A 26,540-nucleotide genomic window follows, 5' to 3' on the forward strand; every position below is an offset into this window, starting at 1 on the left:
TGAATAGCCCTTGTGGTGAACAAGGAAGCAGCCCAGTGTGTAAGCCTTCACCCGTCAGTACATAGCCTCTCCTTCACCAAGACCTCCGCCAGGCCTCCTCGTGGTCACACACAGTAACTGGGCACCTCACGACCTCAGACTAACTTAGTCGGGGATCTCGGAGCTGCAGTGGTCCCCAGATGCTGTTTATGGCCAATCACTACCCCGCTGCCTTGTGGGAAGTCTACTGAGACAAAGGCTAGAGGAGCTTATCCTGAGAGAAAAGCAATGTGTTTGGCGGCACACATTAGGCAGTTCTTCGACAGCCTGGAGTTTTTGGCAGCCTCCTGCAGTCATGATGGGTGACTGATCGTCCTGGGTATAAACCCTTGCCACCAGGACCAACCTGTCATTGCAAAGATACTGCTACTGAGGACTGCGCACCTCCTGTCGCACTCTAAAAACCTCCTTGCGTAGGTCTCCACCGCTGACCTTGGTGTACAATATTTGGCCTTACATCCGGTTGAAGTCTGGTGGCACTGGAGTGTCGACAGCAGCAGGGTAGAATGGCCTGGGAGCTCCTAGCCAGAGCCCTGCACATGAGCGGCACGGGGTATATGGTCTCTAGCAGTGGGGATTGAGTGGCAGCTGCTTTTGGCAGACCCCCATGTGACTGAGCAGCACTATTTAGGGACCACACTGCACCCCAATTGGGGAGGGGCCTAGAAAAGGTGGCCTAAAAATTGTCCATTCAACCAACCACCTCCTTGATAGGTTACCGCACTTACCGGGAATTTGATCCTGCAGTAAAAACAAAAAAATGATTCCATTCAAATTGGAAACATGGAATATTAATAATAATAATAATAATAATAATAATAATAATAAATCGATCTTATATAGCGCTTTTCTAGTACTCAAAGTTGCTTTACAATAAATGGAGTGAATCAAGATGACAGATGAACATAACACAGACATACAGGGGTGGATGGGATGGGGAACTACGAAAGGGAGAAGCGGCAACCACACACGACACCAGCAGTACTCTCCCTGATAATGATGGCAGCAGACCCCATCAAAGGACCGCGCTGATTGCTGAGGAACCAAGATGCTACAACGTGGACATCGCTGCTCTCAGCAAAACCAGACTCCTGGGTGAAGGTTCCCTGAGAGAGGAAGGAGGTGGGTACAACTTTTTCTGGAGAGGCTCTCCCCCTGGCGGACAACATCAGCATGGTGTTGGACTAGTAATCAAGAATAGCATTCTACCCAGCCTCACTGAAACACCTAATGGACTAAGTGAGAGGCTAGTGACCCTCCGTATCCCCCTAGCAAAGGCAGGCTATGCAACTATGTTAAATGCATATGTGCCAACACTACCATCTGACAATGGTGTGACAGACAGTTTCTGCCAGCAGCTAAATGAGGCCCTTCATCATATCCCAAAATAGGACAAGAACCTTCTTCTAAGAGACTTTAATGTTAGGGTAGGAAAGAACAAATGTACATGGAGTGGAGTATTGGTTGGGCATGGGGTTAGTTAGGTTAATGCAAATGGTCTGAAGCTACTAACACTCTGTGCATAGCATGACCTCACCATTAAAAACATACTCTTTCAACAGAAAACCATATTCAAAACATCCTGGATGCAATCACGATCTAAACACTGGCACCAGATTGATTATATCATAACAATATGTATTGACACTAGTGATGTCTTGCTGACCCAGGCCATGAGAGGTGCAGAATGCTGGACAGATCACCTCCTGATCATCACCAAACTCCACATCAAAGCGCGCCCCCCACAGCTTCTCAAGAAACCCATAAAAAAGCAATTGAACTCTGCTAAACTGAAGTCAGCCCCAGCACATAATGAGTTCTGTCGCTCTGTAGGCACGATGGCACTAGAGTTTGAGGCCATTCTGAATTCTGACAATTCCATGGATCAGAAATGGACCTTCTTAACCTCACTGTTACATGAAGTTGCAGTCAACGCTATAGGCTACAGAGCCAGAAAATATCAAGACTGGTTCGACGAAAACTCTGACACCATCACATCCCTGCTGGAAACCATGCATAGGGCAAACAAGGCTACTCTCAAATGACCTGCATCTGCCATCTTTCGGCAGCAGTGGCAAACAACACGTAAGGAGGTACAAACAACCTTGCGCATTCTGCAAAATACATGGTGGATGAACAAAGCTCACGAAATTCAATCATATGCTGACAGAAATTATATGCACAACTTCTACAACTCTACAAAGACTATATATATGGCCCTAAGAACTGCTCTATCACACCCAAAAAAAACCAGCGGATGGACTGACAACCCTGAAAGACCAAAAGCGGATCCTGGCAAAGTGGGCTGAACATTTTGAAGCCTTAATTAACCAGCACTCACCAACTGACCAATCCATGCCATCCCAAATCTTGACCACTCGCCAACTTTTCAAGAAGTACTTGCAGCCATCAACTCCCTCAAGTACAATAAGTCCCCAGGCAGTGATTGTATATCAGCAGAACTCCTAAAACAAGTAGGATACTTGTGCACCAGAATGATCTATCAGTACATCCTGCAGGTCTGGGACAAGGAGAGTGTCCCTCAACAACTGAAGGATGCTAAAATTGTCACCCTGTACAAAAACAGGGGTGAATCGAGAGCTACTTTGAAAAATCCTGAGAAAGTTTAGCTGTCCGAGCACAATTGTGAACATTGTCACAGTTCCATAATGGGATGATGGCACGGGTGGCCATAGGACAGGAATTGGCATCCTTTAATGTCTGCACTGGGGTGATGCACCGATACGATTCAACATTTACCTCCCTATGTTTTACAAAGCTTTTTCATAAAGATTTGGAAGGCAGTAGTGGGATCAGAATAGACTTCAGGCTAGATGGAAACCTCATCAACGTTCGAAGGTTCCAGGCAACCACCAAGTTGTCAGCAGTGCAGGTCCTTGAGCTGCAGTACGCTGATGACTGCGCTCTTGTAGCTCACACACCAGAAGACCTATAAACCATCCTTGCCACAGTTTTGAATGCCTACAGTAGGCTGGGTCTATCAGCCAACACCACCAAGGCTGAGGTGGTATGCCATTAGAGGTCCAGCCTCCCACCCACTATGCCTGTCTTCACTATAGAACACCAACCACTCTCAGTAGTTCCATCTTTCAAATACCTGGGCAGCATCCTGTCTGAGAGCTGCAACACTGATCATGAAATTCACAATAGAATCAAATGAGCCTCTGTAGCCTTCAGCAAACTCCGACGTCAGGTCTTCCAAAACAAACACCTCCACCTGCACACCAAAATTGCCATTTACAAAGCCGTCTACATCACAAGTCTCCTATACAGCTGAAAAGCTTGGGTCACATACAGCTGCCACCTAAGGTTGCTGGAGTGGTTCCAAATAAGGTGTCTGCAGTGAATCATGGGTATCACGTGGGGTGACCGTGTTTCCCATGCAGAGATTCTTGCAAGGACAAACTGCAAGAGCATAGAAGCCATGGTCACTGAACACCAACTGCGCTGGCTTGGGCATGCCATCAGGATGCCTCAAGAACGCCTGCCACGTCAAGTCCTGTATGGACAGCTTCATCTGGGTCACCGGGCCGCAGGTGGTCAGAGGAAGCAATACAAAGACCAGCTGAAAACATTGCTGAAGAAATGTTGTATCGACACCTTCAGACTGGAGCAGGCTGCCATCAACCACTCCAACTGGCAGGAGATAAACAGCTGGAAATGGAGAGGAATGTGAAAAAACAACAGAAAAGACTAAGGAGACACACAACCATGCCTGCCCCCACTAACTCAGACTTCATATGCCCAACGTGCAATAAAACTTGTGGCTCAGGAATTGGACTGTACAGTCATCAAAGAACACACCATTAACAAGGAGGGATGTCATCATTGAACTTGATAGACTACGAGCAAGCAAGCGTGTGTGTATGTGTGTGTATGTGTGTGTGTGTGTGCGCGCGCGCATTATATATATACACACACACACACACACACACACACAGGAGGTTAATGATATTTTCTGAATTTGGTTTATCATTGTGTATCACTCAGCCCTGTGATGGCCTGACGGCCTGTCCAGGGTATCTCCCCTCCTGCCGCCCAATGCCAGGTCTTTGTGATAAAACCAGCCCAATGGCCAATCAAAACTAGCCCAAAACCAGCCAAATGTCAACTAAAACTAGCCCAAAACTAGCCCAATGGCAACTAAAAGTAGTCCAAAAACAGCCCAATACCATAACTCTAAATACGGCCCTGCCAAACAATATACACTGCTTTTTAAAGTCCAACAGCATTACTACCATTGCCAAATATATTGCAAAGCTGTAAATTAGTAGAGTAAAATCAAAAACGTACACACTATGCCCCATGTCCGGCAAATACATTTAAATACATCTGTTTCTTGACAAGTTTTAGAGACTGCTTTGTATTATCAGATATATTATAAATAACTGGAAATGTTAGACCAATTCATTGATGCACAACTAACATGTTGCTGCTTTGTCTGTCGCTTGCTCTCTCTTTATCTGTCTTTCAGTCTGTCTTTTATCCTATTGCGCAGTTTGGGCTTGATCAAATGCATCTCGGAGAAGGTGCGTCCCACAGCTACGTTGCTGAAAGGCAATGCCAGCAGCGAGAGGGCAAAAGATCCGAGTTCTGCAAAGTCCTGGTTACCAGCAGCACCCCTATGGTTTTTCACTTCAATCCAGAACTGTTCGATTTTGCAGTCTTCTGTATTCTCCCACTGAAGCGTGTCCAGCACTCTCCACTGTTGATCGATCTTGCCGAGGTCTCCGTTGTACAGTCGTAGAAAATGACAGCGATGCTACCTGTGGTTTTCTCTGACCACTGAGCACCATGGACGGACTCAAGGCCCCGAGAGACTGAAGTTGCTGCATGTCGGGAGGCAGTCGTTGTTTCATTTGTTTCGCAAATTCCTGCAGCGCTGTTTGATGCCCTCTGCTGCTGGTGCGGGAAGGTTCGCGTTCTCCGATTCCAGCTGGAACTGAATGGCAATAATCAACCGCGGAGAGCGGCAGCTGGTTGGTTTCGATGGCCCCGTGAACCAACAGTTCTTCATCTATATCCTTAATGAGCTCCTGCTGCATGTCTGGGCCGATTACATGTTTAATGAGTGCAGAGCATTTTGTCCTATGCAGTTTGATATCCTTCCGTGCAATTTCACTAACAAGCTCTCCCAAATGGTCCAGGGTCAAAATGCTCGAATGGCAAGCAATGTGCGCTGCCATTTTTAGCTCGGCTATCTTGACCGACCGGTCAATTTTCACCACACGTAGGCCACTGTCAAACAAACTCCGCATCCGAGAGCTAGAGTATGGAGCAGCATTTCCAATGTGGTTCTCCGTTTTGCTGTGGGTTTGGAGATCACCATGATGCGCTCGAATCTCGGTTCTGCAGTACCGACAGAAAGCTGCGGTTTCATTCCCGGCCACACGTTCTAGCCAATCCTTCCGGCCGTTCTCACTTTCCCACTCCTTATTATATCTCTTTCCATATTTTGCCCACTTACCGGATGTCATCTCTTTCTTCCCGGATTGCTAGCTAGGTAGCGTAGCTTCCGTTAGCTCAACAAGTCATTGCCACAGCGGGAGTCCGGCAGGCGTGCAGGCTCACTCTATGTGCCAACCAGTGAGGGGCGTGTCCCATGGCCATGTGCGTAAGTGCTGATCTGGAGTCAGTTTGGCTTTGTTTCTCACTAATGGTTAAGATTGGGGTTTGAGTACGATCGTATTGGTGCTACAGTTGTGTAAATTGCTGGATTTGAAATGTGTTTAAATTAAAATATAGCACACTTTTAAAGTATTTTACTTAAATATACAATTAATGTAATTTGCATGCAAAACCTCAACCCGCGGACAAAAAAACAAAACAACCTGCGGCAACATCTTGAAAGTAGCCCAATATTCCAACACTGGAATAGGCTCCAGCATCCCCACGACCCCGAGAGCAGGATAAGCGGTTCAGATAATGGATGGATGGATGGATGGATGGATTGTGTATCACTACTACTACTTTCGGCTGCTCCCATTAGGGGTCGCCACAGCGGATCATCCGTTTCCATTTCTTCCTTTCCTCTGCATCTTCCTCTGTTACACCAGCCACCGTATTATTATTATTATTGGGTTATTGTGTATCACTGTTAGACTAAATATAAGACATTACAATCAACTGTAGAACTCAAAAATAAGACACGTTGTAAAAGAATGAAGATGTGCACACAAGTTGGAAAAGTCCATCCTTCCATCCATTATCTGAACCGCTTATCCTGCTCTCAGGGTCGCGAGGATGCTGGAGCCTATCAGCATCATAGGGCAGCAGGTGGGGAGACACCCTGGACAGGCCGCCAGGCCATCACAGGGCCGACACACACGCGCGCGCGCGCGCGCACACACACACACATTCTTACCTGGGGATAATTTAGCATGGCCGAGTCACCTGACCTACATGTCTTTGGACTGTGGGAGGAAACCCACGCAGACTGTTTTATAAATTTAATTTCACATGATGCTGTGAACGAAGTGTAAAGTGAGCAATGGTGGTTTGATGACACAAACGTTTGTCCTGTCACTTATGACAGTTTGGTAGTTTTGCACTAGGTACCACCATCATGTTCATTTTTATTTATTTACATTTTCCCTTTTTTTTCCCTCTGGAGGTTGTCTCAACATATTTTCAAGTGTACAGATCCTCTTTTACAAAATGGATTTGGATGACTCATGTTTATAGGGATTGTACAATTATATCCACCCCTACACGCACGCACACATACAGCCATACACAGACACAGACACAGACGTACATACACACATACACACACAAACATGCACAGTCTCTCTCTCTCTCTCTCTCTCTCTCTCTCTCTCTCTCTCTCTCTCTCTCTCTCTCTCTTTCTCACACACACACACACACACACACACACACACACACACACACACACACACACACACACACACACACACACACACACACACAGTCCAGGGTCACCGGGTTGTCTGGGTTCATCTGGCCGTCCTCAGCGCGTCCCAGTGGAGCTCCAATCAGTCCATTGGTCCCCTCGCTGGACTCTGCATCTTTCTGCTGTCCGTGTAAAATAAAAAATATGGATAAAAGATAAAACAAAACAAATGAATGAATGAATGAAACGCAATGAAAGGTGAAAAATAAAGCCTGATAAAGGTTAGAATTTAGAACAGGTTGAGTTTGAGTCTGAGCTCAGACCACTATATGAGATGAACTGATGATGTCACAACAATAAGAATCACAGTAGCAACAAGTCTTTAAATCCCAGTGAAACACAAACCGTGGCCTCATCTGACACGAATGTGAACGGATACTGTATCAGAGCACATGACGGAGAAAAAGCAGATGTGGGAATTTGTTTTCTCAAAATGAAAGTAGCGGCGGAGAAAAGGAGGAGAGACGTGGCTGTCAGGAGATTTTAATCAACGTTTAGATCCTTTTTCTGTTTATTTCAGAAAGTTAACATTTTCACATGGCAATTCAGTTTTTCTTCAACTGTTTGACGATACAAGGAGAAAAATGAAAGAATTCTTTATGCAGGCTGGAAAAGGAGAAGTAGGACTATCTAAAACTACCGAGTATTGTAAGGAGCAAAACAGTCAAGAATCACGCTGAGAGAGGGAGAGACGGAGAGCGAGGGGGCGGGAGGGAGAGAGAAAGACAGAGGGAGGGAGAGAGACAGCGGGAGAGCGAGGGGGAGGGCGAGAGAGAGAGACGGAGGAGAGCAAGAGAGACAGAGAGAGAGAGCGAGAGGGGGAGGGGGGGGGAGAGAGAGGGAGAGAGAGGGCGGAGGGAGCTGCTGGGTTCGGAACAGCAGAACTCTGCGTAACGGCGTTCTGTGTATTTCTCGTGGTTTTTTAAATAGTGTGAAAGGTGGAACAACCGGTCGGAACCTGATCTTCAGGACCATCTTTTTGGGGATTTCGCCTACTTTCGAGGTTTTCAGCGGCGTTTCAAATCTGGGCGACCTGAGGAGTCCAGTTGTGTCTCTGGAGCCACATGACGTCACGTTTTCTTGTGCAGCTCGTCGCTTTGTGAGACTTTTCTGTTTTGAGTTTGTTTCTCTTCGTGTGTGTGTGTGTGTGTGTGTGTGTGTGTGTGTGTGACCGGATGGCCTCCTCAGCAGGAAGTAGGAGTGGAAAGTTGGAGGAGGCGCAGGCGTCGGCACGGAGCTGCGCGAGGCGGCCGGACTTTCTGCCCTGCGACGGCGGACAGTCCGCGTGCACGACGCACAGTCACGGGAAGTGTTTCAAGCTGCACTGGTGTTGTCATCTGGACTGGTGTCACTGTAAGTATGAACTATAGAATAGAGACATCTGGACTGGTGTCATTATAATAATAATAAACTCTATTTATGCAACACTTTTCTCAACGATGTTACAAAGTTACAAAGTGCTTTAAAAAGAAATAAAACCAGACAACGCAAAAATGAGAATAAGATCAAAGGACATGAGCACAGAGGAGGCAATAAGACAATGAATGAATAGGACCAAATAAATAGGAATAAAAATAAAGGCAGTTCTTCTTCATCTTCTTTTTTCAGCTGCTCCCGTTAGGGGTCGCCACAGTGGATCATCCTTTTCCATCTCTTCGTGTCCTCTGCATCTTCTTCTGTTAGGCCAGCCACCTGCATGTCCTCCCTCACCACATCCATAAACCTCCCCTTTGGCCTTCCTCTTTTCCTCTTGCCTGGCAGCTCCATGTTCAGCATCCTTCTCCCAATATACCCAATCTGAGCTGTCCCTCTAATATACTCACTCCTAATCCTGTCCATCTTCGTCACTCTCGCCAAAAATTTTAGCATCTTCAGCTCTGCCACCTCCAGCTTCACCTCCTATCTTTTCATCGGTGCCACTGTCTCCAAACCATACAAAATAGCTGGTCTCACAACCATCTTGTAAACCTTCCCTTTAACTCATCCTGGTACCCTTCTGTCTCAAATCACTCCTGATACTCTTCTCCAACCACTCCACCCTGCCTGCACTCTCTTCTTTACCTCTCTTCTGCACTCCCCGTTACTCTGGACAGTTGACCCCAAGTATTTAAACTCGTCCACTGTCACCACCTCTACTCCTTGCATCCTTACCATTCCGCTGTCTTCCCTCTCATTCATGTATAGGTATTCTGTCTTGCTCCTACTGACTTTCATTCCTCTTCTCTCCAGTGCATACCTCCACCTCTCCAAGCTCACCTCAACCAGCACCCTACTCTTGCTACAGATCACAATGTCATTCGCAAACATCATAGTCCATGGAGACTCCTGCGTGATCTCGTCTGTCAACCTGTCCATCACCATTGCAAACAAGAAAGGGCTCAAAGCCGATCCTTGATGTAATCCCACCTCCACCTTGAACCCATCTGTCATTCCAACCACACATCTCACCACTGTCACACTGCCCTCATATATGTCCTGCACCACTCTTACATACTTCTCTGCCACCCCCAACTTCCTCATACAATACCACACCTCCTCTCTTGGCACCTTTTCATATGCTTTCTCTAAATCCACAGACACAATATAACTCCCTCTGGCCTTCTCTATACTTCTCCATCAATATTCTCAAAGCAAACATCGCATCTGTGGTGCTCTTTTGTGAAATGAAACCATACTGCTGCTCGCTAATCATCACCTCTCCTCGTAACCTAGCTACCACTACTCTTTCCCATATCTTCATGCTGTGGCTGAACATTATACCTCTGTAGTTGCTACAGCTCTGCACACCACCCTTATTCTTGAAAATCGGTACCAGTATGCTTCTTCTCCATTCCTCAGGCATCCTCTCACTTTCCAAGATTGTGTTAAACAATCTAGTTAAAAACTCCACTGCCATCTCTTCTAAACATCTCCATGCCTCCACAGGTATGTCATCAGGACCAACTGCCTTTCCACTCTTCATTCTCTTCATAGCTGCCCTCACTTCCTCCTAGCTTATTCACCACACTTCCTGATTCACTATCCCTACATCATCCAACCTTCTCTCGCTCTCATTTTCTTCATTTGTCAGCTCCTAAAATTACTCCTTCCACCTCAACACACTCTCCTCACTTGTCAGCACATTTCCGTCTCTATCCTTCATCGTCCTAACCTGCTGCACAGCCTTCCCAGCTCAGTCCCTCTGTCTAGCCAATCGGTACAAGTCCTTTTCGCCTTCCTTAATGTCCAACCTCTCATAAAACTTGCCATACACTTTTTTCTTTACCTTTGCTGCCTCTCTTCACTTTACGCCACAACTCCTTATACTCTTGTCTACTTTCTACATTTCTCTGACTATCCCACTTCTTCTTTGTCAACCTCTTCCTCTGTATACTTTTCTGTACTTCCTCATTCTACCACCAAGTCTCCTTGTCTTCCTTCCTCTGTCCTGATGACACACCAAGTACCTTCCTAGCTGTCTCCCTCACTTTTTCTGCAGTAGTTGCCCAGACATCCGGCAACTCTTCACTACCACCCAGTGCCTGTCTTAACTCCTCCCTGAACTCCACACAACAGTCTTCCTTCTTCAATTTCCACCATTTGATCCTTGGCTATCCCTTCACTCTCTTCCTCTTCTTGGTCTCCAAAGTCATCATACAGACCACCATCCAATACTGCCTAGCTATGTTCTCCCGTCACCACCTTGCAGTCTCCAATCCCTTTCAGATCGTGTCTCCTACATAAGACATAGTCCACCTGTGTTCACTTTTCTCCACTCTTATACATCACCATGTGTTCCTCCCTCTTCTTGAAATATGTGTTCAACACAGCCATTTCCATCCTTTTCGCAAAATCCACCATCTGTCCTTCCACATTCCTCTCCTTGACACCATACCTGCCCATCACCTCCTCATAACCTCTGTTCTCTCCTCCAACATGTCCATTGAAGTCCGCTCCAATCACCACTCTCTCCTCCTTGGGTACCCTCTCCACCACTTCATCCAACTCACTCCAGAATTCTTCTTTCTCTTCCATCTCACACCCAACTTGTGGGGCATATGTACTGATAACATTCATCATCACACCTTCTATTTTCAGCTTCATACTCATCACTCTGTCCGACACTCCCTTCATCTCCAACACACTCTTGACATACTCTTCCTTCAGAATTACCCCTACCCCATTTCTCCTCCCATCGACACCATGGTAGAACAGTTTGAATACCTGCGATGCTCCTGGCCTTACTCCCCTTCCACCTGGTCTCGTGCACACACAGTATGCCTACCTTCCCTCTCTCCATCATATCAACCAGCTCTCTCCCTTTACCTGTCATAGTGCCAACATTCAAAGTTCTGACTCTCACCTGTACACTCCTATCCTTCCTCTTCTCCCACTGCCTCTGGACATGCCTTCCTCCTCTCCTTCTCCTTCATCCAACAGTAGCATAGTTTCCACCGGCACCCTGCTGGCCAACAGTACCGGTGGCGGTCATTGCTAACCCACGCCTTGACCGATCCGGTATGGGAATCGGATTTATGGTCCACATATTTGATTTGGCAAAGGGCCGATGCCCTTCCTGACAGTGGCACCCCCAGAAATCTTTCATAGGGGTGGCCAAATGGGGCCACTGAAAATCTTGGGGTGGCACACCAAAACCAAAAGCCATGACGGAATTTCGGGAATTCTATGATGCTGTTGTAGTATACTGTGTAGGCTAGTTGAAAACTGTCAATATGAGAGTTAAGAAAAATATACATTATTGATTTAAATGAACAGCACCTAATATAAAATATCAGATAGAAGCATATTATGCATAAACAGAATCATATTCTGCATATGCGACTCATGGCTGGGGGGGCCAGCGGGGGGGCCAGGGATAGTATCAGGGTGGCCGTGGCCACCCCTGGCCACCCCTTGGGGGTGCCATTGCTTCCTGATGCAACCCTCCCCATTTGTCTGGGCTTGGGACTGGCACTAAGAATGCACTAGCTTGTGCATCCTCAGTGGCTGGGTTAATGGGAAGGACAACATACCTGAATATTAAAATCACCAAGAATAACCACCCTGTCATATTTAATTAATTATGAAATATAGATAGAATAGAATCTTCTGGACTGGTGTCACTGTAGTATGAAACATAGAATAGAATAGAGACATCTGGACTGATGTCACTGTAAGTATGAGACTTTGATAGAATAGAACAGGATAGTCTTGTTCATTTCAGTGGGTAGAACATATATGTTTAGGATGGTACGGATACTATCTGAAGTTAGTGGTTTGAATCCCTGTGGGCTGCTCATACTGTAAAGTGAAGCAGTCGTTTCAATGTGAAGTCACAGCAGAGAAGTGAAATGTAGTTGTTTCATTAAGAATATAGCCTGGTTTAGAAGCATAGAGAACAGTTTTTACCACACAGAGATTCAAAGGGTGGATGAACATATTAACATCTAAGGCTTCTTTCTGGATTTCATCTTCGTGCTATCTTTGTAAATGTCAGTGTCTGTAAAGATAGAGAGAAATAAATGTACAGATAAAAATACAGGTAGACATTTCTTGGTCATTTATGATATGATAATATACAGGGAATATGACTTGGTACATTGCTCTCTGTAACACATTACACATTTACACAGCAAGATAAGGGAATTAATAAGATTAGATAGATAGATAGATAGATAGATAGATAGATAGATAGATAGATAGATAGATAGATAGATAGATAGATAGATAGATAGATAGATAGATAGATACGGACCACTGTAGCGTCATGCTAGCTTTGTCTGAACCATAACGTGTTTTACACTGAAGGAGGATTGTGGATTCATCCTCCATTAATCACATTGAAGTGTAGATGACAAGCTGGAGCTGTGTCCAGTATGAAGAAAAGGATAGGTAACTCAAAATAAACCCTACCTATGGACTACATGAGAGATAGATTTAAAAAATTCTGATCCATTCCCTTAACTTCAGATAATTTGTCTTGAACTGAGTCAAGCTTATTCTTGTTCCTCCTGATGAGAGTTAACCAGAACCGGATTTCAGAAGTCAATGAATCAAAATGAATAGCTGTTGAATTTCTCTAAGATAATGAAGATTATCATGAGCTGGATGTTTTCATGACTACATAAATTCCTGTTCATATATATATATATATATATATATATATATATATATATATATATATATATATATGACCATTTCTCTCTCCATAGGTAAATATGTGTACCAGCCGATGACCAGTGTGTGTTTGCTTCCCAGTTCCTCTGTTCCCTCCTGCCCCTCCGACTACACCTCCTCCTACAATCTCTCCATCTTATTATCTGAACGATTCCTCAGAACTGCCCCCTACCTCATTGCCCCACTCAGGAAACCCTCGCCAACACTCTGCAACATGTTTGGGGATGATGATGAGAATGATGATGATTCCATCAGGAGGAAGGATGGACAGAGATGCTGTCCTCAGAGATGGCTCCTGTCTTCACCCTCCAAGTCGATGACATCCAGCATGCCGAATAAAGCTGAACCTCCGCCGGTGCCAAAACACCTTCAACCAATCCAGACTGAGCAACAGTGTCTGGACCGACAGACGAGAGGACAGGAGACACACCACCTTGCATCCCCCTCCAGCTCTGAGGATTCAGGAATAAATATGAGAATATCTACAAAGTCATGTGACAAAGAAGAGGAAGTGGAAGAGGAAGAAGATGAAGAAGAGTTGGGTCGTCATTACCATGAAGAGGAGTTTTCTCTGTTGGCGCCTTCCAGGAGCCTGATGGAGATTATAGAACAGATAAAGACTACTATCTGACACACACACACACACACACACAAACACATGCATGCATACATACATGCATGCATGCACACACCTCCAGAGAGCAGATACACAGTGATGTATGTGAAGCCTCATTAACACATGATGTAAAGCAGAAAAATGTTTGTGTATGATGACTTTGTGCCATGACAATCATAGATCAGACTAAATAATACAACAAAATGTAACTCCTTGGCAAAGTATAACACTAATGATAATACTAATAATAATTCTTTCGGTGTGCTACATCACTTTCTGACAATCCTATCAGTGTTACAGGAGCATTCTGCAGCTAACCTGTCCAGGTTCACATATATGCAACGTTTTTTTAAGCTTAAAAGAGGACATTAATGACAACTATATTTACAAATCATGTTATTTATTTTTCATCTATATATTCTACATTGACGTTCTCGCTAGTCTGGAGTTTTAATGTGGCTACAGTGGGAACGTATGTGACGTTTATGAAATTTATAATAAAAATATACATATTAAGTTTTATTAAACTTTGTATCTCTTTTGAAAACTTGTCTACCCCAGTGAGTTTGGCATTAGAATTTAGCAAAAGGCTGAACCAGACACAAGACCAAGAACCACGGGCCTTGCCTCCATCTGCTGAAGCTGACAGGAAGGAGTTTCAACTGGGAGAGATGTACAAACTGAACAAGCTGCACTTTATTTAAACTTTCACTAGCAAAGAGATGACTTTAAAGTCTTGATTTTAAAATGTTGACCGAGTCCTCCTCTTTAACACAAGAAGAGCGATTCAAGGGCAAGGAAGCACTGTACAGAACGAAGCTCATCTGGCCCAAATGAATTTTACCCTTCAAATGCTGGTCTATTGGAGCGCAGAGCCAACTTTGACCTCCATTTTGAATATGAAAAGTAGTTTGTACCAGGCCACCCTCCATGTTGGAGCAGAGTAAGTCAGATGCTGTTTGGAGCAAAACCATGAGTACGGGTGGCCTGAAGTGAAGAAAGGCTCCAAATTCCCTCCTAGACTTGCTGATCAATACCCCATAGAGAAGGATTTGCCTCCTACCGATTATTTAGGGGACTGATAAGAAAACGACATGTTGTGAGTGAAGGCTGAATGCTGGGAAGTGAACTTTAATAAGATCAGAAAAATAAGGGTGTGAGTCCATTCAGAGAATTGTGTCAAGAACAAAGTCAGCTCTCCATCAGTAGACGGAGAACAGAATGGTAGTCATATAATTATAGTAATATAATCACATTTTGTAGATTTTGCATTCTGGCTGTTGCACTGGCAGTGGAGCTGGAAAAAGTACTGAAAACGCCCTACTACTCCTACTACTACTATTACTACTACTTTCGGCTGCTCCCGTTAAGGGGCGCCACAGTGGTTCATCCTTTTCCATCTCTCCCTAACCTGCTGCACATTCTTCTCAGCTTGGTCCCTCTGTCTCGCCAATCGGTACAAGTCCTTTTCTCCTTCCTTAGTGTCTAACCTCTCATACAACTCACCATATGCCTTTTCCTCTGCCACCTCTCTCTTTACTTTATGCTGCATCTCCTTGTACCCCTGTCTACTTTCTTCAGCTCCTGACTATCCAACTTCTTCATTGCCAACCTCTCCCTCTGTATACTTTGCTGTACTTCCTCATTCCACCACCAAGTCTCCTTGTCTTCCTTCCTCTGTCCTGATGACACACCAAGAACCTTCCTAGCAGTCTCCCTCACTATTTCTGCAGTGATTGGCCAGCCATCCGGCAACTCTTCACTACCACCCAGTGCCTGTCTTAACTCCTGCCTGAACTCCACACAACAGTCTTCCTTCTTCAATTTCACCCATTTGATCTTTGGCTCTGCCTTCACTCGCTTCCTCTTCTTGGTCTCCCAAAGTCATCCTACAGACCACCATCTGATGCTGCTTATCATAATGAGATGAGCGATAACAGTGAGGGAGTCTGTGTGTCGATATACTTTAGAAAAGAAAATACACACTCATAAAATGCAAGAAATTTTTACTTTATTAGGATTTGATAGGTACATGCAAAACGACAGGCCATGAAAACATCTGCACCCTTCCAACCAAAGCAGACACAGATATGTTTTATACACCTGAAAACAGCATCGACACAAAAATGATAAATCCAAATTTGGATCAAGATATTCCAACAGCATCAGGACGTGGTTTCCAACAAGATGTTTAGTTCCTGGACTTGAATATGAAATCACCAGAAACCTTTCTGACCGGCTCGGCTTTCCTTCTTTTGGCTTCAGAACGATGGATGGACTGATGTGCAACGTTGAAGCACTGGAAGCTTTTAGTGTTTAGTGTTAGACTTTTAGGTTTTCAATGACAAGATCTTCCGCTGTCTGCTGTCCTGTTAAAGAGGAGTAAAGAGGAGTCCGGTATCCACAACAGGTTGGATGGAAAACTAATAACGAAGACTGGTGCGCCCAGACAGAAGAGCTCCTTTAAATGTCCCAGCAGGCCTCACAACGTTCAGCTTCATGATGTGAATTCATTAGTAACTTAGTGATTCCATCAGTAATCACACCCATTAACGGCATAATGACCTATTCAGCCCTGACCTTGGCCTTTGCTGTGGATTGAAGCAAGTATTGTAAGAGTTATTACGAGTTTTCAGTTTCACCGGCTGGTCCAGAGCTTTTGGTATGAAAGCAGAGCTGGTTAACTTTCCAGAACAACAAAAAGAGAAGATGTTCATGTTTGTTTCAGATGGCCTTAATGTCCAGACCCAGACTGAGGCTTTGAATAAGAATCCATTCAAAATTGTTTGGAGCACCCAGCCTCTCCCATTGGCTGAACCAGGCAGCAAAAATGGGAAACTGAGAAGTTGTCTCTTTTTTTTGACCAAATAAAATGTATATGTAGGTTTCAAAGTTCACTTTTGAGTCTTTCTACCGTGTTGTTATTCTTCAACCAGCGGTGGAGGAGAAAGTTTGAGCTGAAAGTTCTCACTGTGAAAAATACTTCCTGTTCCTGGTTGGGTGGGGTTTAAAAGCCCTGCCTTCTCGCTGCTATGACAACCAGAGAGTTCAGAGAGGATGGTCAACTGAAGGAAAGACAGAACAAAAAGACCAGAATAAATTAATAAACGAATATGAAAAATGAGTGAAATCACCTCAAATGTTCATTATTTCTCCCTCTATTCTCCCATCCATCCATCATCATCCATCCATCATCATCTTTTGCCCTTTCCGCTCTCTCGTCTGCTGCAGATAATTTTTTATCAAACAAAAATCAATCAATCACACCATGACAGTATTTTCCTCAGTGAGACGGCAAACAAACAGAACAGTGATGGGAAAAAAAGTAAAGGAAGAGAAAAGGAGGTTGAGAAAAAGGTTCTGCAATAAAAAAGGTCATTCTCTGTGTGTATATGAGTGAGAGTGTGTTTGTGTATATGAATGAGTGTGTGTGTGTATATGAGTGTGTGTGTATGAATTTGTGTGTGTGTGTCTATGGGTGAGTGTTTATACAAGTGTGTGTTTGAATGTGTGTGTGTGTATGAGTGAGAGTGTGTGTTTGTGTGTATGAATGAGTGTGTGTGTATGAGTGAGTGTGTGTATGTGTGAAAAAGTGAATGCTACAGTAAAATCTCATCTACATTTCTGTTCTCAAAGTTAAGAGTACTGAACATGTGCGCGCACACACACACACACACACACATACACACACACACACGGAGTTTCTACCCTGGAAGGTCCTCGATATAAAGAGCGCAGCTGGTCCCAGGACTGCGTCTGCTGGGCGTCCAAAGCCACGTCCACAAACACCTACAGCACCAAGCAGAAGGAGACAGAAGCTGAAATGCAGCCAGAGACTCTGTTAAAACACACACGAGTTGTGTGGAAAACCAATCCCACTCATTTGGATGAAAACGCAAAAGAAAACCTCAAAACCTGAGAAAATAAACCAAGTGTGAATGTTGCAGACAGAACTGCTTTTTGGATGAACTTCTAAAAGTTTTATGAAACTAAATTATCCTTCTTTTTCTTCATAATTTAATTAAATGGTAAAAGTGGGGATGACTGTTAATTTTTGTTTGAAAAAACAAGATTTCATGCAAAAATAAATACCAACGTTTGGTTTCACTTTTAGCAAAACACAACATTTGTGATTGGAAGGAAAGGCATTTATTCCATATTTTGTATTTTACAGTGTGGGGTGATGTTCAGGTTATTCTGACATTGCTTTGTCATCAGCATCCAGAACAAATCACAAAGGACATGAAGAAACTGGCTCAGGGTTAAAAGGAGCTTGGCCGTTGTCAGCCTGACAACAGTAAATGACCCCCTCGTCACAAACAGATGAAGACAAACATTTGACAGAATACAATAAAATTAAAATAAGAGCCTTTACAGGAATTATTTGGATTACCTGTGGCTCCAGTTGGGATGAACATGGACTTGTCCATCATGATAAAACAGGTGCTGTATTATATTACATGTACATGCTGACATGCTGTACATGCTGACAGGATGCCTCATGTTTTCCAGTGAAATACTAGATTCAGACTACAGACTCCCCTACAATGAAGACTCATGTGTACGTAACAGCATATAGCTCCCCCTTTTGGTCTATAGAAGTAATTCTTCTATTATTCAACAAGTTTCATAATTAAAGATGATCACATAAAGAAAAGTGCACTGATAGGATGAGGATTGAATATTCAACATCCTCTGCATCATCAACACAAACCAAATGCTGACGTCACTGATAAAAAATAAATCAGGCCCTTGCTGGTTCTTCTTCTTTCAGCTTGTTCCCTGTTTCCCAGGGGTCGCCACAGCGGATTTGATAGTTTCCATCGGTACCCTGTGAGGGCACAGCACTGATGGCAGTCATTGTTAACCCGAGCCTTGACCAATCTGGTATGGTCCTGTCAATCCGCATAATGATTTGGCAAAATTTTATGTTGGATGCCCTTCCTGGCACAACCACTAACCCTATGGACGGGTCCTTGCTGGATAGCTTGTTAAAAGACTACAGATGGAAACTAGTCCAGACCCACAGCATATCTTACCTTTTTCCCATGAGCCTCTGCTCCAGTCTCACGATGCACTGATGACACATGTGTCTGAAACAAGGGGGAAAAAAAATGCTTTATTCTAAAAAAAAAAAAGAAAAAGGTTTTCACTCAGTGTCTTCATGCATGCTCAATAATCCAGGTAAGAAAATCAAAGAAGGTTGAATCAGTTCATCTGGATACAATATTTATTGACGGATACGTTTCATAACTCAACCAAGTGACCTCTTTAGTCTAAACTGATCTAGTCTAAACTATCCCCACCCTTATAAACAACACAGTTGCATAACGACCGAAACCAACGACCAGTTTCATATGCAAACATGGGTGTGACCATAAACTAGAGTTTCAATGGCCATGTGTACTATTCACAGAGGATCCTCTGTGAATAGTACACACATGGCCATTGAAACGTTTTTCCTCCCTTTTTTTTTCTCAGCAAGCTTCAATGACTTCATGACATAGATGGCACTTGATCAACCGTGGCCGTCTCTAGTGTGCCAGGGTGTGTGCCAACACTTCTTAAGGGTGACCTTTAGCTGGTCATTGAACCTCTTTTTGGGTCCACCGGCTGAGTGGTGTCCTAGTCTCATCAAGGTCAACTGTTCATCTGAAAACACACATGCACACATGCAAACACACACACACACACACACACACACACACACACACACACACACACACACACACACACACACACACACACACACACACACACACACCTGTGCCAAAGAGGTGCTGCGGATCCTGGCTGCCTCAGTGCTGACTCCGCCCCTCCCTCCCTGATTGGAGGAACACTTGAAGCAGCTCCAGCCTTGTTGGTTGGAGGTTAGGCCACTCCCACAGTCCTTCCTCTGAAGACACTGACAGTGGTACAGGTGACCACAACTGAAACCCCCGCCCACACACACACACACACACATTAACATTTAGTGGAAATTTTTTTGCCACTGCAGTTGATCAGTTTATTGGTCCGCTTCATTCAAACATCAAACCTACCGCTAAAAATCTTGGTATCACCTTTGACCAGAATATGTCTTTTGATCACCATGATACTAAGCTTGTCCAATCCTGTTTTCTTCAGCAAAGAAATATTGCAAAAATCAGAAATATTTTGTCTTTTAAGGATATCGAAATATTAATTCACACTTGTATTTTCTCTTGTCTATCCATCCATCCATTATCCAAACTGCTTATCCTGCTCTCAGGGTCGCAGGAATGTGACCCTACTCTGGCCTCAACAAAGCTACTTTAAATCGTCTACAATTGGTTCAGAATGCAGCTGCTAAACTACTAACTAGAACTAGCCGTAGGTCCCATATTACCTCTATTCTTGCATCCCTCCATTGGCTTCCTGTAAAATTCAGAATAATCTATAAGATCTTATTGATTACATTTAAAGCACTGCATGATCTTGCCCCCAGTTACATTTCTGATCTTCCCATTCCTTGTTCCACTTCCTGACCACTCCGATCCTCAAACCTCGGTCTTTTATCCAACCCCACTCCAGCTGCAAAACAAAAGGTGACCGGGCCTTTGCAGTTTTAGCCCCAAGCTTCTGGAATAATCTTCCCAAATCCATTAGATTCGCTGAATCTTTGGACTGTTTTAAGCAGCTTCTAAAAACCCATCTTTTCAGACAAGCCTTTTTATAGATCCCCAACCCTGCCTTCTGTTTTGTTTCACCTTTAGCTTGGTCTCTTACTCCCTATGCCATGTCTTATATTCATTCAATTTATTTTATGTATTTACTCGTATTTTCTGTATTGAATGTAAAGCACTTTGTAGCTGTGTGTTTTTAAAAGTGCTATATAAATAACATTTTACTTATATTATCCGGTGAAGGATTACCTTGCAGCTTTGTGGGCAGCAATCGGCTAACATTAGCTTGTTCAATACTGAATCAATTTTAAAGATTCGGCTACCCATTGGTTGCTCCTAACAACAAGAAAATTGAGCTTAGGTTGAAAGATGCCAGAGCTTCCCATTAAGATATATTCTAGGGAGAGACTTATTCAATTCATTGAGTCATCAGACTCTGCAAGTCAGAAAATATCTGGGGAGGGCTGCAGACTACCGTGCCTTTCTGACTAGACCAAGCTAGTCAAACTAGCTTGGTCTAGTCAGAAAGGCACGAACTGATGAAGCCTCTTGGATGAAAGGTGAAACGCCTTCACGGATTATAACCAAGTCCAGTTGCACTTGATGATGATGATGATGATGATGATGATGTGTGTGTGTGTGTGTGTGTGTGTGTGTGTGTGTGTGTGTGTGTGTGTGTGTGTTAAATGCTGCAGGGCTCCTGTTGGCGCTACCTGAATATGATTATCTCCTCCGGGGAGTCCTGCCTCCTCTTGTACTGCTGCAGACAGATGTTGCAGTGGTCCTGTCGTGGGTGGAGCCCCCTGCTGACAACAGCATGGAGGTGAGCCAGGGACCAGTGAAGGTCATGGTTCAGCAGACTGGTGGTTGTCTCTAGTAATGTCTAGGAGCCAAGGAAGCAGGAATATAGAAAAACAAGAATGAGAGAATTACTAGATTGTTAAAGAGGAAAACCTCCAAGCCTCTAGTGAGAGGAGATAACTGTCTGTCTGTCTGTCTGTCTGTCTGTCTGTCTGTCTGTCTGTCTGTCTGTCTGTCTGTCTGGCAGACGTGATTTGTGTCCAACCGGGAAAAAAGAAAGACTACTGACAAAAGAAGGGAAGCACTTAAAAGCAGTTAAAAAAGCGGTTGAAAAAACATAATTCATTGGGATTCCAACTGGGACTTCAGTTGAAGAATTTGTCTGTGTAATACTGTGTAAATGAGAGAATTAATAAAGCATATGCCTTGACAGCACAACATAACTGGCAAACAAAATAGTGTGCATTAGCCTCTGGCAAGCAAGCAAGCAAACGCAACCGGGAACAAACACACACAGAAACACATTGCAGTACCTGTTCATAATTAAATGTCTCCAGCATGCCCAGAATGAGGCCTTGGATCTCTGCCAGCTTTCCTTTTCCATAAACTGGATCCTGATACACACACACACACACACACTTCAGGAATTGTATTTAAAGCAATATGCTGACACACTAGAGTTAACTCCTGACGATGTGCCAGGGTATTCATGTTGATTGAAGGAGTCAGCTACCACAGTATCAATAAATCCTTTAAATGTGCTGAATTTAACAGACATCAACCATAATCAGTATTGACAGCAGGACAGAATCTTGCTTGTTTGGATTTTGTAAATTTGCCATTTCTTTTTGAAGAATCAGTTTAACACATGAGCTCTTTCATTTGAACATTCGGCCTCATTCATCAATCGTTTGGACGTACAAATTTTTTTAGCTCTCGTGATTGTCTGGGTCTGAAGCAAAGCCTGGTGGTTATTTTTAATTCCTTACCAATAACATCTATTGTCTACCTCTTGCAACAAGCAATCACCCAGGCTTGCAAAGACATAAGTGTTAGCCAACTGGTGTCTAAATTCCAGAGGTGTAAAAACCAGGTCCAGAAAATAAAACTCCAAACCATACATTTGCTCCACTCATGCACTACACCAGCAGATTCTAGTCCACACCACTCCTCAACTAGGTAGGGAAAACTAGCTAATGAAATCAGCTGGTTTAGTAACATGGTTGGAGCAAATACATGGTTTGGACATTTACTTTCTGGACCTGGTTTTTACAACTCTGCTAAATTCAGGGGTTACCCAAGATCTACACTGGTGTCTGAGAAAAAACTCAGGGCTATGGGGCATCTGGGTGGCGTGGCAGTCTATTCCATTGTCTACCAATGCAGGGATCGCTGGTTCAAATCCCTGTGTTATCTCTGGTTTGGTCAGGTGTCCCATCCCTTCTCATCTCATCATCAGCCACTTCTCCGGGGTCGGGTCGCAGTGGCAGCAAGCTACGTAGGGCACTCCAGACGTCCCTCTCCCCAGCAATGTCCTCCAGCTCCTCCTGGGGGATCCCAAGGTGTTCCCAGGCCAGATTGGACATGTAGTCCCTCCAGCTAGTTCTGGGTCTACCTCAGGGTCTCCTCCTAGTTGGACATGCCCCGAAAACCTCCAAAGGAAGTCGCCCAGGAGGCATCCTAATCAGATGCCCGAAACCCCTCAACTGGCTTCTTTTGATGCGAAGAGCAGCAGCTCTACTCTGAGCTCCTCACCCTATCCCTAAGGCTGAGCCCAGATACCCTATGGAGGAAACCCATTTCAGCCGCTTGTATCCGTGATCTCACCCTTTCAGTCAATACCCAAAGCTCATGACCATAGGTGAGGGTTGAAATAAAAATTGACTGATAAATTGAGAGCTTTGCCTACCAGCTCAGCTCCCTAGTTTCAACACAACGGTCTGGTTCAACGTCCGCATTACTGCTGATGCTGCACCAATCCGCCTGTCAATCTTCTGCTCCATCCTACCCTCACTCATGAACAAGACCCCAAGATACTTGAACTCCTTCACTTGAGGCAACAGCTCATTCCCAACCCAGAGGGAGCAGTCCAATATTTTCTGGTAGAGAACCATGGCCTCAGACTTGGAGGTGCTGACTCTCATCCCAGCCATTTCACACTCAGCTGCAAACCGCCCCAGTGCGCGCCGGAGGTCGTGTTCTGATGAAGCCAACAAAACCACATCATCTGCGAAGAGCAGAGATACAATTCTGAGGTTCCCAAAACGGACACACTCCTCACCTTGGCTGCGCCTTGAGATCCTGTCCATGAATATCACAAATAGAATCAGAGACACAGGACAACCTTGGCGGAGTCTGACACTTTGTGCTGAGAACGTGGACACAGCTCTCACTTTAGTTATACAAGGACCGGATAGTTTGTAGCAACTGCCCCGGTATCCAGTGCTCCCACTGTACCCCCCACAGAGTGCCCTGGGGTACACGGTTGTAAGCCTTCTCCAAATCCTCAAAACACATGTAGACTGGCTGGTCAAACTCCCATGCCTCCCTCAGCACTTCTGCAAGGGTAAAGAGTTGGTCTGTTGTTCCAAGGCCAGAACAGAATCTGCATTGTTCCTCCTGGATCTGAGGTTCGACAATTGGTCGGGGCCTCCTTTCCAGCACCCTAGAGTGGACTTTCCCAGGGAGGCTGAGCAGTGTGATGCCCCGATAATTGGAGCACACCCTCCAGTCGGAAGGTCAGGCCTTTGCTACAGACACAATTGGCCGTGTCTGCGGGTATGAAGTCGGATGTGTGTATGTGCCCTGGTCGCTGCACTAGCGCCTCCTCTGGTCGGTTGGGGCACCTGTTTTGGTGTGTGTGTGTGTGTGTGTGTGTGGGGGGGGGGGATAGCATGATCCTCCCAAGCGCCTATGTCCCCCTGGCGAAACTCCTCACTGTCAGGTGCAAAGAAGCGGCTGGCGACTCCACATGTATCGGAGGAGGCATGCAGTAGTCTGCAGCCCTCCCCGGACTGGCAGAGGAGGTGGAGCAGAGATCAGGACAGCTCGGAAGAGTGAGGTAATTGGCCGGACACAACTGGGAGAAAAACAGGGGGGAATCCGAAAAAAAGGAAACAAAACAAAAACAAACAAAACTCAGGGCTAAAAATTCCATGGGTGTTAAAGAGCAAGTTTGTACATACAAATGATTGATGAATGAGGCCCAATGTCTGTAGGTTAGTCAAACAGGCTAGAAAGAGATTTCTGCAGAGGAGATCATGGCATGTCATAGGAGTATCAGACTCCTCCACTCACCTAACAGTGAATCTAGATGGCAATGAGCAGGAGAACTAACAGCAACACACACACACACACAGGTCACACCTGTAGTATTCGCTGGATGATGGCAGGCAGAGGGATGAAGCTGCTCATACTGTTCAGGACCTTCATAGTCAATTCTTTCAATGCTGAGACAGACAGACAGGCAGACAGACAGGCAGACAGACAGACAGACACATTATTATCACTGAGCCTTCAGAACCAGTTACCACTCAGAGAACATGGGTGTATCCATGAATTCTGGTTTCCTCCTGGCTTCATTTTGTAGATTTTGGACAGGGGACCATCGCTGGACTCAGCTTTACAATGGTGTCTTATGGGACAAGTGAACAGGAGTCTTTAACTGTGTCCTTTAAACAATAAACCCCCCAAGTGTCTCAGTCAGACTGTGTCCATGACTGTCCATTATCTATTACATCTCTATTATACTGGCTGGCTAGTTTATGGATGGTTTCTACTACCTACGGTAAGTATAGGCTACTACTTCCTGCAGGTTGAACCAAGAAGTAGATCAGCATTGTCATCCACCATTGATCATATTGGACACTTCACATCATAACTTTTAGCTTTCACTTCCAAATACCTGTTTTGGTAATTGGGTTAAATTGGACTTGTTGAAACATGTCTAACACTCCTGTTCACTTGTCCCATAAGACACCATTGTAAAGCTGAGTCCAATGGTGGGCCCCTGTCCAAAATCTACTAAATGAAGGCAGTGAGTAAAATGAGATCATAACTGATATGTTTGATGGTAAAGCTATGAAAATAAGACCCAGGTTGTGAAAATGGAAATATTATTTAATGTAATCAACAGTTACAACTGTTACTGTCTCAACTGAGGCTGGAGGAGCAGGTGATTCATGTGAATTAAGCTGTGGAGCTCCTCGGCCCTCAGAAAGACTCATCTGGAGGAGGTGGAGGAGCAGATGAGTCCTCTACCTCACAGAGAGGATAAAATATTGAGGGAATATGTGTCTTATTAGGAGGACTAGTGCGATATGCAGCAACCTCCACCTCCTCCACACAACATCTCCAAATCACAACTCCACCTATCCACAACCTTTAAAAACTATGGAGAGGACAGATTGGCCTCAATGTGTTTGTGTAAGCTTACCATCAGATGTTTGTTTGGCCTTTGGTCCTTTTAGTAATTTCTGTGGAGCCATCATGGCCTCCAAAAGGGGAAACCAGAGGACCTAGAGAGAGAGAGACATTTTTACTGTTGAAAATACGAAGTATTGTTGTTTGTTTGTTTTGGGGGTTTTTTTTTGTTGGAATTTTCCGCCTTTTTCTCCCCAATTGTATCTGGCCAACCCCACTCTCCAAGCTGTCCCAGTCGCTGTTCCACCCCTTCTGCCGATCCGGGGAGGGCTGCAGACTACCACATGTTTCCTCCGTTACATGTGGAGTCGCCAGCTGCTTCTTTTCACCTGACAGTGAGGAGTTTCGCCAGGGGGATGTAGCACGTAGGAGGATCACGCTATTCCCCCCATACCCCCCCCCCCCGAACAGGCGGCCCGACCAACCAGAGCAGAGTGCAGCAACCAGGACACATACCCACATCTGACTTCCCACCTGCAGATTGTGTTTGTAGGGACACCCGACCAAGCCAGAGCAGCGCTTCCCACAGGTCTGAAATATTGACCATTTTTGTGCTGGCATTACCTGCCAGCACAAAAATGGTCTACTACATGTGACGAACAACAAATACGTGTGACCTTTAACACAATATTTTGATTTATCTCAATACTCATATCTGCTGAGTAAATGCATGAAAAATTAGTAGTTTAACCTTAGCTAAAGTTTAACTGTGTCTTTCTAACTGCCATAGCCCGAAGAGAAAACAGTAGTCCCCCTTATCCGCGGGGGATATGTTCCAAGACCCCCAACGGATGCCTGAAACCGTGGATAGTACCGAACCCTATACATACACAGTACTAAGTGACTAACGGGTGGGTAGCGTATACAGCGTGGATACGCTGGACAAAGGGATGATTCACGTCCCGGGCGGGATGGCGTTGATTTCGTC

General features: G+C 44.7%; 2 protein-coding genes across 3 annotated transcripts in view; one reads left to right on the top strand and one right to left on the bottom strand.

The window, feature by feature from the left end:
• Positions 1-7,829: 7,829 nt before the first annotated feature.
• On the top strand, positions 7,830-14,208 carry LOC130123082 (UPF0524 protein C3orf70 homolog A-like). Its single transcript, XM_056292203.1, has 2 exons — positions 7,830-8,326; positions 13,165-14,208. The coding sequence occupies exons 1-2, from the start codon at positions 8,149-8,151 to the stop codon at positions 13,758-13,760; spliced, it is 774 nt and encodes a 257-aa protein (XP_056148178.1). The 5' UTR covers positions 7,830-8,148; the 3' UTR covers positions 13,761-14,208.
• A 1,537-nt stretch (positions 14,209-15,745) lies between these two features.
• Positions 15,746-26,540, bottom strand: part of vps8 (VPS8 subunit of CORVET complex) — a 61,000-nt gene continuing 50,205 nt past the window's right edge. For both annotated transcript variants that reach the window (XM_056291347.1, XM_056291346.1), the window contains exons 38-45: positions 25,626-25,707; positions 24,557-24,639; positions 21,724-21,804; positions 21,103-21,272; positions 19,510-19,675; positions 18,785-18,838; positions 17,454-17,534; positions 15,746-16,810 (exon numbers count right to left, since the gene is read on the bottom strand). In XM_056291347.1, coding sequence (XP_056147322.1) covers positions 16,667-16,810; positions 17,454-17,534; positions 18,785-18,838; positions 19,510-19,675; positions 21,103-21,272; positions 21,724-21,804; positions 24,557-24,639; positions 25,626-25,707 — 861 coding nt within the window. In that variant the 3' untranslated portion in view covers positions 15,746-16,666. The remainder of the gene's footprint in view (positions 16,811-17,453; positions 17,535-18,784; positions 18,839-19,509; positions 19,676-21,102; positions 21,273-21,723; positions 21,805-24,556; positions 24,640-25,625; positions 25,708-26,540) is intronic.

Source organism: Lampris incognitus, chromosome 13, assembly GCF_029633865.1.
Source record: "Lampris incognitus isolate fLamInc1 chromosome 13, fLamInc1.hap2, whole genome shotgun sequence".
NCBI classification, from domain to species: Eukaryota; Metazoa; Chordata; class Actinopteri; order Lampriformes; family Lampridae; genus Lampris; species Lampris incognitus.

Coding starts and splice junctions, on each gene's coding strand:
- LOC130123082 (XM_056292203.1), top strand. CDS start 8,149: ATGGCCTCCTCAGCAGGAAGTAGGAGTGGAAAGTTGGAGGAGGCGCAG. Junction 8,327..13,164: donor TCATCTGGACTGGTGTCACT/GTAAGTATGAAC, acceptor CTCTCTCCATAG/GTAAATATGTGTACCAGCCG.